This window comes from Lutjanus erythropterus, chromosome 9 (assembly GCF_056507025.1).
Source record: "Lutjanus erythropterus isolate fLutEry1 chromosome 9, fLutEry1.hap2, whole genome shotgun sequence".
NCBI classification, from domain to species: Eukaryota; Metazoa; Chordata; class Actinopteri; order Lutjaniformes; family Lutjanidae; genus Lutjanus; species Lutjanus erythropterus.
In genome coordinates this window covers 31,524,796-31,536,892 of record NC_139325.1, presented here as the reverse complement: position 1 = coordinate 31,536,892, position 12,097 = coordinate 31,524,796, and the positions used below count along the sequence as shown (strand labels likewise).

Here is a 12,097-nt window from a genome sequence, read left to right as displayed (position 1 = left end):
CTCTTGGGACGTAGATATTAAAGGCACTGTTGAGAAGTTTGCACAATGCCAAGCTCTGTTGAGCAGTGAATGAGCTCTCTTTCAAAGGGATTTAAGAGTTCCACTCCCAACCGCACATCTGCTGTGTTTTTGATATGATTTTAGGAAGAACTACTGTACAACAGTACAGCATTATTAGCATAAAACACGATGTGAGCTCAAAACATGTGCAAAGCCTATGCAGATTTGTGCTGTTCCTCTGTTAAAGAGATAGTTCAGATGATGTTTGTATCAATAGTCAGTGTATTAGCTACAGTAGATGGCAAAACCCCAGTTTGGAGAAGCTGAGAGGGGCACCAGCACTAAAGCTAAACAATGTTATTACTTTGCTGTCAAGCAGCCTTTTCTGATGGGACATCGCTATTACAAAAGCCAAATATCACTCTCTCAAATCAGTCATTTTACCTCATAAACATGGGAGTTGTTGGTCGACTGCTGCCTTGACCTGTTAGTTTGTTTGTGTTATTATGCAACTTTGTGAATCCAAATGAACCCCTTAAAACACTGAAGTCACACAGTAACACAAACAAACTAGCAGGTCAAGGCAGCGGTCAATCAGCAGCTCCCGTGTTCTGCAAGGTAAATGCACTGACTTGGGTTAAACTGGGTTCCTTCTTCTCATCAGTACAAGGGCTGCTACAACTACGTTATCATCCTGTCTGGTTCTCCATCTGTGATGTCTGCTTGTTATTCTGTTGCCTGTTGCTCCAAAGTTTCAGAGTGAAAGAGACACACACATAAACATAGTAAAAGCTGTCACCCTCCTTCTTCAGGCACGAGAGAAGGCAGAAAGACACTGTGCTGCTGTCAGAGGAGTGCTGACTAAGATTACAGCATTCATGGGAATAAATTAAAATATAATAGATTTGTGTATATTTCTCACTTTCCCCTGATGGTCTGAATAGCTCACTAGATTTGTCACTAGTCACTTGATTTATACACTGATTATTTAGCCAGTAAAAAGAGACCCATTGCTATAGGTAGGCTACAGCTAATGCCTATTTTCATAATCAATTAATTTGTCAATTATGTCCTTGATTAACTGACTAATTATTTGATCTGTAAAATGTCAGAAAATGGTGAAAAGCCCAAAGCCCAGAATGATATGCTACAATCTCTTGTTTTCCTCAAAACCCAAAGATATTCATCTTATTGTGATAGATGAGTGAAGAAATCAAAAAAAATATTCACATTTAAGAAACTTGAATCAGAGGATTTGGACCTTTCCTTCTTTTTCTTTTCTTTTCTTTTTTTTTTAAATACTCCACTCTGCTTCTCCAAACTGTGGATGTTTCAATTGGCAACTAATCTCGGTAATACTCTAACTATCGACAAGTACTTCATACAAACTTCAAATAGTCCAAACTATCCCTTTAATGCGTACCCTCAGTTGACGTACAATAGATAGCTAATTTGTCAGCTGATTGACTTTTGTTACTGTTTGCCAAATTTGTGCCTTTTTTACTTGAGGGTTTGAACATGAAGTCAAGCATATTAATCCAACTCTTTGTTTGTTATGAACTTTTCTGTTTGATGACCATGTTGTGTCCATGTTTTTTTGTGTTTTTTGCATGGGTGTTTAAAGTGGTGCCATTTACATATTTTTTTTTAAATCGCCAATTACTGGCATGACCAGCAGCTGCTACTGGTTTGGTGTACTGTAGAAACTGTTTTAAACCTTAACCAAAAAATTCATTAGGTTGTCAACCTTTTAAGCTTGAAGACCAAAGCTAATCGAATATATTCAAACTCACCCTCTTGCCCTTAACTCCAGACAGTTACAAACCACAGTTTTACACTACACCCTGAAGCCTGAGCTAACCTCTTAAGAAGTTTATCACATAGATTACGAAGGGCATAATTAACTATCGCTACACAATGATACATAACGCAAAATTTTGCTCCAATTAAGCGTCCCAACGCGAATTTCAAACGCAATATTTAATAACCTTGATCATTGTTTTTTTGCTCAGAGGTTTCCCAGCAGCACTAACAGAAAATCTGGCTAAGGTGGCAGCTTTTTGCCCTTAATTAGTTAAGAAAAAACATGTAGTGTTTGCCTACCCCGAGGCCTTCTATGAAATCTGCCTTCATTATAATGTTGGTTACAATGATAATTTGCCATAAAGCTGCCTTTAAAAAAAACATGTGATTGCCAAGGCCACGCTCTAATGAGGAGCGGTAATACGTTTTGATCTCATCACAGGGGTTAACAGTGGATTATGCAGAGAGCTTCGAACTATGCTTTTAAAACGGTTAAAGCAGTCGCGCAGTTAGGGCAGAGAATAACACCATCTCCTAAATTAACTCTGGGGTTATCTGACTTTTTAATGTGGAATCGCTTCAAAGGCAAAGTGAGGACATTTGCAAGAAAAAAAAAATGTAAAGTGCAAGTGTCGGTGAGTCATTGCTAATGTGTTTAAAAGGCTGGTTTCAAATGTCACAGAGGGCAAATGCATAGACACAGACAGATTAAGTTTGTCTGCAGAGACAAGTGTGCACACACAGGGGAGGGGCGATCACCACCCCTGGTGCTCTCATGTTCAAAGAAAAACACTGCCAAAGTGCCCTTGAGAATGTCCCTATGGTATATAAAACCACTGTAGGGTTCCTTTCCAGTGGAGAAAACAGAGTGAAGTGCCCTCTGTGGTTCCCTTGTGAAGTGCCCTCTAGATTGCCCTTTTAGTGGAGAAAACATGATAAAGTACCTTGTAGAGTGCACTGCCAGTGGGCAAAACATGATTAAGTGCCCCCTAGAGTGGCCTTCTAGTGGAAAAAATACAAAAAAGTATCTTATAGAGTGTCCTTCCAGTGGATAAAAAGTGCCATATACTCAGCATTTTTAAATGTCACCAGTATGCACGAAACAAAGTCTGTGAAAATGAAAATTTTCTGGGGGAACACCCCCATACCTCCCTATTTTTGAGGTTAGAAAGTATGGGCCTCCACATACAGCTGGTGCCCTTTTCATTTTTTCGTTCCTGCCCCTCAGTCCACCACGGGCACAAACATACACACCTCGCGTGCCGTTGAAGAAGAGGGTCTGCCGGCGAGGATTCTGGATGACCACGATTGATCCGTCGTAGTTCTGCAGGCGGCAGGAGATCTGGGCCGTGCCTCCCTCCAAGACCGTCACGTTCTCCGCCTGCACCGCCTGACAACGGGCTGAGGAAGAGAAAGATGAAAAATGGCCATTAAAAAGAGTGATACAGAGGAAGAAGAGAGGGACAAATAGGGGGGGACAGATGTGGAGTAAAAGAGATGTCAATTTGCACCTTACGTGAGATAGAACCTTTCAAAACAAGGTACTTAAAGCATCCTTCATTTATTCGCTATTCATCATATGGACGCTACAAGGGAGAGACGGAGAGAGGGAGGAGAGGAGAGGAGGTGGAGTGATAAAGATAAAGAGATTGAGAGCTGAGAGAAAAGACACTGAAGAACTCAACAAGTAAAAGAGGGTCCTTATGAACAATGTGTTCTTATGATTATAATAGGGATGATTATAATTACTGCCATTCATCTTTATACGTGCGCAAACACACACATACAAACAGCCCTGTTGCCTCTGGCTAGTCTAACAGAATGCATCAACACACACATTTGAATACATAATGCCTTATTAAATCTCTAAGTGGTTGTCGGTCTTGAATTCAGACACGCAAGAGCACAAACACACACTCGAATGCATGCACATAAACACTGCACACCGACACAAAGGCACATAAATGCGTCACGGGCTGGACTGCAGCGCTGCCACCACCTGTGCGCGTATTAATAGTTTGAACTGCAGTCTGAGTCTGTGTGAAGAAGCCGGCCAGAGTGCAGAGCGGTGTGACCGTGGCGGCAGCCTCGAATGCCCGTACAGTAACACATTCCTGCTGCCATTTCTCATCCAGGTGCAAGCCAAACCAATTGATTACACTCCATTATCCCGTTGTAATGCTTCTTATTACAGGTATTTGGAAAGTGCTGGGGGGCTTTGAGCACCAGCTTGGGCTCTTATGAATGAATATTCCAATGCACACAGACACCTGTATGGACATTTATGTGTGTGAAGGTGCTCCTGCAAGTACACGCTCTGCAGCTGCATGCAGGTAAAACTGAAGTTTTGATTATTGCCCCTACAGACTACTGTAATTCTCTTGTCAACGGTCTTAATAAATCTTCATTACACCGTCTTCGAACCATCCAAAATGCTGTTGCTAGGCTCTTAACTGATGGTCACATATTATGCCGATTTTAACCTCTTTGCACTGGCTTCCTGCTAATTTTAGAATCCATTTTAAAATGTTGGTGCCTACATGACCAGCCTCCACAGTACATTATTGACCTTCTACACCCGCACACTATGAGCTAAGCCCTTAGGTCCTTCACTCAGGCTTTTCTAAAGGTTCCTCGGAAAACATTTCGAGACTCCAGGAGAATGTTCTTTCCATTCGGCAGCCTCTAAGCTTTGGAATAGTCTCCCCTATAAGTTTGAGATCTCTGGACTCTGTGGACTCTTTTAAAAAGTAGCTACAAACCTACCTGTTCAGGTAGGCATTTGGGTGGCTTATGGTATTTTATGTGTTAATTTTGTGCTTTTATCTGCTTCATTAATATATTTTATCCTTATTTTATTTATTTCTATTTTATTTTATTTGACTGACTGTGAAGCACTTTGTGGCTAGTATCTTTTAAACTTTTTTAAATAAACTTTGCTTTCTTGCTTTGCACACTTACAAATGAGATTATATATGTACAATAGGGCCCAATAATAAACTTTCACAGGTATTTTTAAAGGGACAGTTTAAACCAAAATCCCAAAAAACATATCTGAGTTGCCCCATTTTGGAGATATTGGACACAGAGATGTCTGCCTTCTCTTGAATATAATGGAACTAATTGGTTTTAAGCTTGTGAATATCAAAATGCCAAAAAATAAAATTTAAAAAAAGAGGAAAAAACGCATCTCTTTCCAGAAATCACGACTCAGTTACCCAAGATAATCCACAAAGATTCTTGTGAACAGTTTCAAGCAAGGACTACTTTCTGTTAACTATAAAGAATGTATCGAGTGCCTCACCTGTATGTGATGTCAACTCCATCAGATTTTAAGAATTTAAAAAATTAGTTTATGACAACAAAGAAATGTCATGGTGAACCAAATGTGTGCTCTCTGTTTTAAATGATATTATATGCTGTTTATCACAAAGACAAATTACATTATCAACAGAAATTGTAACTTGGCAACCATATAATGTTGTTTATTCCTTAAATAAAAATAGACCAAACTTTTTGATTATATGGCTAATTAAATAATTTTGTATTTAATGCAACAAAAAACATGAAACATTTCCTGCTTGCTTTATTCTACTGTAGAATACTATGACTTTTTCTGTCTGACGTAGTTGACAAAAGTCAAAACACCCTCAAAATATGGTTTTGTAAAGAAATGGTTCTAAAATTATAAAAAATAAAAACACTGCACGGTGCATTATGTTATGTCCAAAGTAAGTTTTCATATCACCGCATAGAAGACAACATACTGATTTAGACCGTCATGGCTGTAATTGCCAATAATATCAGATGAATAATATATCTGTCTGGCTCTAAGACACACACACAGAAATATGTGCGGGGGAGTGACACACACACTCACAGAAACTTTCACACATTATCTTCCAAACAAACTCGTCTGGCCCTAAACCCAATATTTTTAGACAAGGGGGCTGAAAAGCAGCGGGGAGCCTCTTTGATGTTGCTGTCAGCCCAAGAGTCAGTAATGAGGAGGTTGATTATGCTCTGATTGGAGCGCCCTCCGTGTTTGTCGGTCAGGCTGTTGACACGGCTCGGCTGAGTCACACCTCCCGCTGAGCACAATGGACACCAAGCTCCGGCATTTGAATTCAAATGATTTATGCGCAATTAGCCATAAGGCTCAAGCCAGGAGTGGAATGTGATTGCCTTGAAGAGTGTACCAGCTTGCTGGCCTCCGCAAACTAGTATTTACCAATTTGCATCCCCATTTGCATTCCCTCTCTCCCTGGCAAAGCGTTGGCCGTGGGGAGGATTTAGAGAAAGAACGACATCAATACCGAAGCGTGATGATGAAGCAGGCAATAAGGTGTGCCGATAAAGACGGCGGGACCATATAGACTATATTTCACTGCTGGCTCTAGCGGTGTCTCTGAGCTCTGTAAAACACCTTCAGAAGGCAGGAAGTGTTGTGAGACAAACAGATGGTGGCTGCCATCGCAGGAGCTGCTGACTGGACTGCTTTGGGCCAAAATAAATGTCTATATCTGCAACCGAGCATGTCCTAAGTTTCGGCAGAGGTGGAAGAAGGATTCAGATCCTTTACTTAAGTAAAAGTAACAACGCCGCAAAGTGACGATAAAAGTAAAAGTCCTGCATTCAAAAACTTAAAAGTCAGAAAGTATTATCAGCATCACAAGTATCATCAGTATCATCAGCATCATTCTGCAGAACTTTTTTGTCTGTTTATTTGACAATTCATTCAAAAGTGTAGTTAAATGGTTGCAGCATCAGTATATGTGCCATTAAAACAGCATCAAGAATAACACAAGAAAGTCACAGTAGATTTTTGTTTGTGTGTTTCTTGTTGTAATTACATGGTGTAGAGGTGTGTGTGTGTGTGTGTGTGTGTGTGTGTGTGTATGCTTGTGCACGCTTGTGCATTAAAATGACAGAGCACAGCTTTAACAGCATATGAAAGCAAATACAACATCAATATAGAAAATTTTTCATATTTAACATAAACAGGAATTATTCTGCCAACAGACTAAAATGCACACTTATTATTAAACTAAAACTGGTCCATTAAAGGAGCAACATAAAAACCTGCCCACACAACCGTCATTACAAGGGTATTTTATCTAAAAGCCAGTATTTCAGTTTTCTCTCAAACCTGACTGGGTTTGTAGTCTGTTTTATTGCTATCATAGGAACCTTAATCCAAACCTGAGTGCCCAAATATCTCAAAGAGCTTTTACCCATCCAGTTCTTACCAGTGTCAGGTTTGCTAAACTTTATCTGGTGTCGTGCCTGTGAGCCTCCCTGACTTGTGGTAAAAAAAAAAAAAAAATTAATAACTTGGGGCTGCACCACTGACAATTTTGTGAAGCTGATAGCGTTTTAACTGTGTCACTCTGGACTCCACAGGAAGCCAGTTTAGATGCATGAACTGCTTCCTCTCCATGTGCCTGTGGACCTAAAACCACTCTGATCAATTGATTTAGGAGGAGGAGACCTGTCTCCCAAAACTTTGGAAGACTACAGTACCAAGAGCATAATCAAAGTGGCATTGCAATAAGAGTTTCCAACCTGTCCACATCAGTGTTTTACTATTAAATATGTTTTTGGATTAATATTACATCAGCGTTATTGTTGCATTTTACAACTGTAGGTGTTTAAGGGTGTGATAATTTTAACTACTTAGGAAGTTTGGGTAGTTTAATCAACAACAGTGCATTATATTTTACAAGATCATTATATTTGTAATGTCACTTCCCTATGAGAACCACTGATCTCTAAAAAGTCAAGTCTGAGCTCAGATGCCCTGTTTTCTGCTTTGTGACTATTCCTTTTACCAGCTAATCTAAGAAACTAAATTAGAGAAACGGGAGAATTTTCTAAAACCATGAATGAGAAATTAATCCTTAAATTTGTCAGAAACATTCAAAATACCCAAATTTAGAGGTATGTGTTTTCGATGGACAGGGAGGGTAATGAAAAGGTGTAATCTGAGTAATTATTCAGTAACTAAAGCTGTCAGACAAATGTAGTGGAATAATATTTGCCTCCGAGGTGCAGTGGAGTAGAAGTTTAAAGTTGCATGACTTGGAAATATTTAAGAAAAGTACAATTACTTTGAATTTCCATTTCCACTTAAGGAAGTACTTGAGTAAATGTACTTTGCAATGTATATTACATTTCTACACCACTGAGTTTCTGTGTGTGTGTGTGTGTGTGCATGTGCAGGACTTGGCATATTGCAATTAAGCGACTTTGACATCATCTGATCCCGCCAACTTCATCCAAATTTAATTCTCGCCTCGATTTTAATCTCTTTTAATGAAATACTCAAAGCGTACATATTCATCACATCAGGGGAAACGGAGAGACACGGTGGATATTGAACTGAAGACAGAAAGAAACCAAGAGGGGATAAAGACAAAGGGGACCCTAATACTCGATGGAACAGGGAAAAAAAATTTGACAATTACCACTAATTGTAGTCATTATTGCTCCCATTCTCTGCATCAATATTGTGATTCATATCGGGGGGCATCAGGGCCTGCCACCGCCATCCCAATTATTTTTCTAATGGCTGTTATTACTCATCACCGTGGCAACCGGGCTAGGCCGCCATTGTTTTAAACAGTGTTAATTGTAATAGTGCTGCCGTGCATCCTGACAGAGTCGGCGCGGCGTCTGTCCGTGATTAGTGACCCATTAGAATCAACAGGGGAAAGGGGGCTTCGACTTGGGGAGAGCCACGTATACAAACAAAGATCGCGGTCAAAAGTTTGTGTCTGGGAGGAGGCCAGGAGGACTAATTAGCTGCCCATTTGTACACACACCCACTTCTCCTGACAGCTGTCACCCCTTCAAAGGAAATTAGCCGCAGTAAAGCGCAAAAAGAAAAGCGACAAAGAAAAAGAGAAATAAAAAATCGCTAACCGCCGCATGCATCCGCCGTCGCCCACTGTGAGATGCCACCCAGAAACACCTGCTGGCTGCTGGGGGATGATCAATCTGGGCGAAGGGAACAGAGGGATAGAGAGACGGTGGGGGAGCGAGGGCTCTAACCAGGAAATGATAGCAGGGAGCGAGGAAGTGATGGTTTGGGTATAATAATGCAGCTGGCAGGGGCTGGACAGAATATACGAGAGATGACGCATATTCTCCTACTCCTGCTCATAACGCAGCTGGGAGCAGCACTTAAGTTTGACTGTAGGTTTTTATAGGCTTCACATCAAGGCCACGAGCTTCTGATCACCAGTACGGTACTGCACACTCTGAGAAATACAGGAGCTAACTGGAACCATGAAGGGTTCTTCGGCTTCTCCCCATAGGAGAACTCTTTTTAGTTCCTGGTAGCACTCTTTATAAAGGTTCCACTTCGAACCCTTTCAGAGAGCTCTGACTCGAACTCAACATAAAAGGTTACACGTAGAACCATCTGTGAAAAGTTTCACCCAGAACCCCCTATGACAGGTTCTGTCATAGGTTCTCCACAGAGACCTCTTCGATGTAATGGCTCCACCTAGAGCCCTCTCTGGGGGTTCTATCTAGAACCTTTCCACCTTCTAATGGTCTAACAAGAACCCATCCAGTACATTCTACTGAGAACCCTTTTATACTCCAGAGGTTCTACAGAGAACCCTTTTATATTGCAATGTTTTTATTTAGAACCCACCAAAGAGGTTTTGCCAAGAACCTCTTCTGTTTCAATGGTTTCATCTAGAACGCAATCAAGGATTCTACCTAGAATCTTTTTTATATGCCAAGGGTTTTATCTAGAACTTACTCAAGGGTTCTACCCTGAATCTTTTTTTATATTCTAAGGGTTCTATCTAGACCACTGGTGACACACAATCTCTGTCTTGTGGTATATGAATCAATGCCAGAAATATTTTTTAAATGAAATAAATTCATTTCAAAATAATTTCATAACAACTCAATATGAAATACATGAAATATCAGATCAATATCAGCTAAGCTACAGAGTCACACTCATGTACACATTGTGTACATACGTCATACATCCAGTGGTTGCAAACTAAACTGTGACGGCAAACTAGTCAGCAGAGGTAAAATGCTGTTACAAAGAGAAGTGCAGATCAGGACAAGAATATTTCCAGCAGCCGTGCTGAAAATGAAGCGGACGACAGTGAACCGAGCTAGTGGCTTCTTAAGAAGAGCCAGTGAAGTATTCACTAAACCTGCTGGACCCAAACGGCACAAAACAGTAAGGTGGCACAAGAAGAGCTCAATATTTTCTTAGGTGGTATGTGGTGTAAAACGTTTGAGAAATATTGATCTAGAACACGGGATTACACAGAACTAAAGAAAACATTTTATATTCCAGGGTTTTGTCTAGAAACTACTTAGGTAGTTCTACCAAAAAACACTTTACATAATAGTACAAAGTTCTTCAAGGGTTTAACAATCTTGGAAGAACTTTTTCTTGCAAAAAGGGCTCTTTGGATGATAATGGAAACCTTAGTCTTACAAAGAACCCTTTCTTCAAAAGGGGTTTCCTCGGAAGCAAATGGTTCTAAGCAGAACGTCATCTTTTCAGGAAGAACACTTTTGGAACCCTCATTTTTAATAGTGTACAGAGAGAGAATGAGAAGGAGGGGCAGGGAATCAACATCTGTGACAGTGGCATTAATCTGACCCCCATTAAAATCTGTGCCCATAATAAAATCCTCCACAAGCGTCAAATCATATTAAGAGAAAATGCTGAGGGCAATCGATACTGTGGTGGTGCACTGACGGCTGTGATCAACGGGTAAATAAAACAGCAAGGGGGGGGTACAAAAACAATCCTTTCTCCAACCAAGCGGGGGCAGTATTTCATAGCGGTGAATTGGTGCTTCTCATCATTTGAAATGCCTCCTGAAATACCCCCGCTGTCACAGCCCCCAGCGGAAAAAAAGGAGCCTTTATTTACTACAGCAATAGAGATCCGAGAAGGGGCCATCATTTCAAAATACATAAACAAATAAATAAATAATAGGCGTGCAAATTCATAAGACAAGGCTGTTCGGGGGCCCGTCCTAATGGTCCCCACAATGGGGTTGAGTTATAAGCCGACGGAGGCAGAGAGGATGGAGGGACGAGAGGGGAGGGGACGAAGGGGAGGTGTGGAGAGTTAAAAGAGGGGGATTTGGGAGGCAGCCAGGTGGACTGCTGGCTCACCCTTGGTCACGGTAAATTCTAGAAACTGCCTCAGTGGTGCAGGGTTAGCCGGCTGAATTACCGCCTTGCTGCGCCCCCCCCCCTCCCCATTTCTCTCCCTCCCCCATGTCTCCGAGAGCGAAGAGAGGAAAAGATCGGACAGAAAAAAAGACAAGCCACATAAGAGATGAGCTGTCTCCATTTGCCCCAAACAAGCCCCCATGTATCCTTGAAGCAGTGCAGTCACTGTCTCCCTATTCATTATCTCTCATTATCTTTCAATTGGATGGAGGCCAGGAGCTGGTGTTTTCTTTGCATGCCGGCCACGGATTTACAAGGGAATCGATGCAGAGGAGAGACTACAATGCACAAGCCCTTATGTTATTACTGCTTTAATTAAAACAATAACCGCAGCTCATAGTTTCCACTCTTATGGGGTCATCTGTTGGCAACTTCTCCATCTCTTCCCATCTGGATGTACATTTTTCCCGCTATCCCCCGAGTCTGCGAGGCGAGCCGCCTTCCACAGCATGTATGCAAATCAAGTTTGTGAGATGTTTATGCGAGTGTGTGTGTGTGTGTGTGTGCATGCACACTTGCTCCAGGTTAATCACAGAGTTTTACAGTACACTCTGCGAAATAGGGGTTCCAAAAGGGTTCTTTCTGAAGGGCTGAGGCTTTACTCTGAAATATTCGTGACTGAAGAACCCTATTTTATTCCAAGGGTTTGTCAAGTGTTCTTTGTAAGACTATGGGTTGCATTAAGAACCCTTTTCATCCAGAGAATCTTTTATGGAATATAAAAAGACTCCCTGTAGAACCATCTTAATGTGTTATACGTATAACCTTAAGAGTACAAAAGGGTTCTTGGTAAAGCCCCCTGGGTTCCCCTGGTTACCGATAGAACCTCCTGTGTTTGTTCCAGATAAAACCCTTCAAATCTAAAAAGGTTCTCGGTAGAACCCCCCGAGTGGGGTCAAGATAAAATGCTTGAAATCTTAAAGGGTTCTTGGTAGAACCCCATGGGAGGGTTCTAGCTAAAACCCCTCTGAGTACACAAAGGTTAAGGTTCAGATAAAACACCTAGAATATAAAAAGGCTCTCGGGAGGACCCCTTTGGTGGGTTCTAGATGAAAGGTTCTCA

General features: G+C 41.2%; 1 protein-coding gene across 4 annotated transcripts in view; it reads right to left on the bottom strand.

Annotated features, from left to right (window-relative positions):
• cadm4 (cell adhesion molecule 4) overlaps positions 1-12,097 on the bottom strand; it is a 252,199-nt gene that overhangs the window by 53,001 nt on the left and 187,101 nt on the right. For all 4 annotated transcript variants that reach the window (XM_084727118.1, XM_084727119.1, XM_084727117.1 and 1 more), the window contains exon 2: positions 3,058-3,204. In XM_084727118.1, coding sequence (XP_084583244.1) covers positions 3,058-3,204 — 147 coding nt within the window. The remainder of the gene's footprint in view (positions 1-3,057; positions 3,205-12,097) is intronic.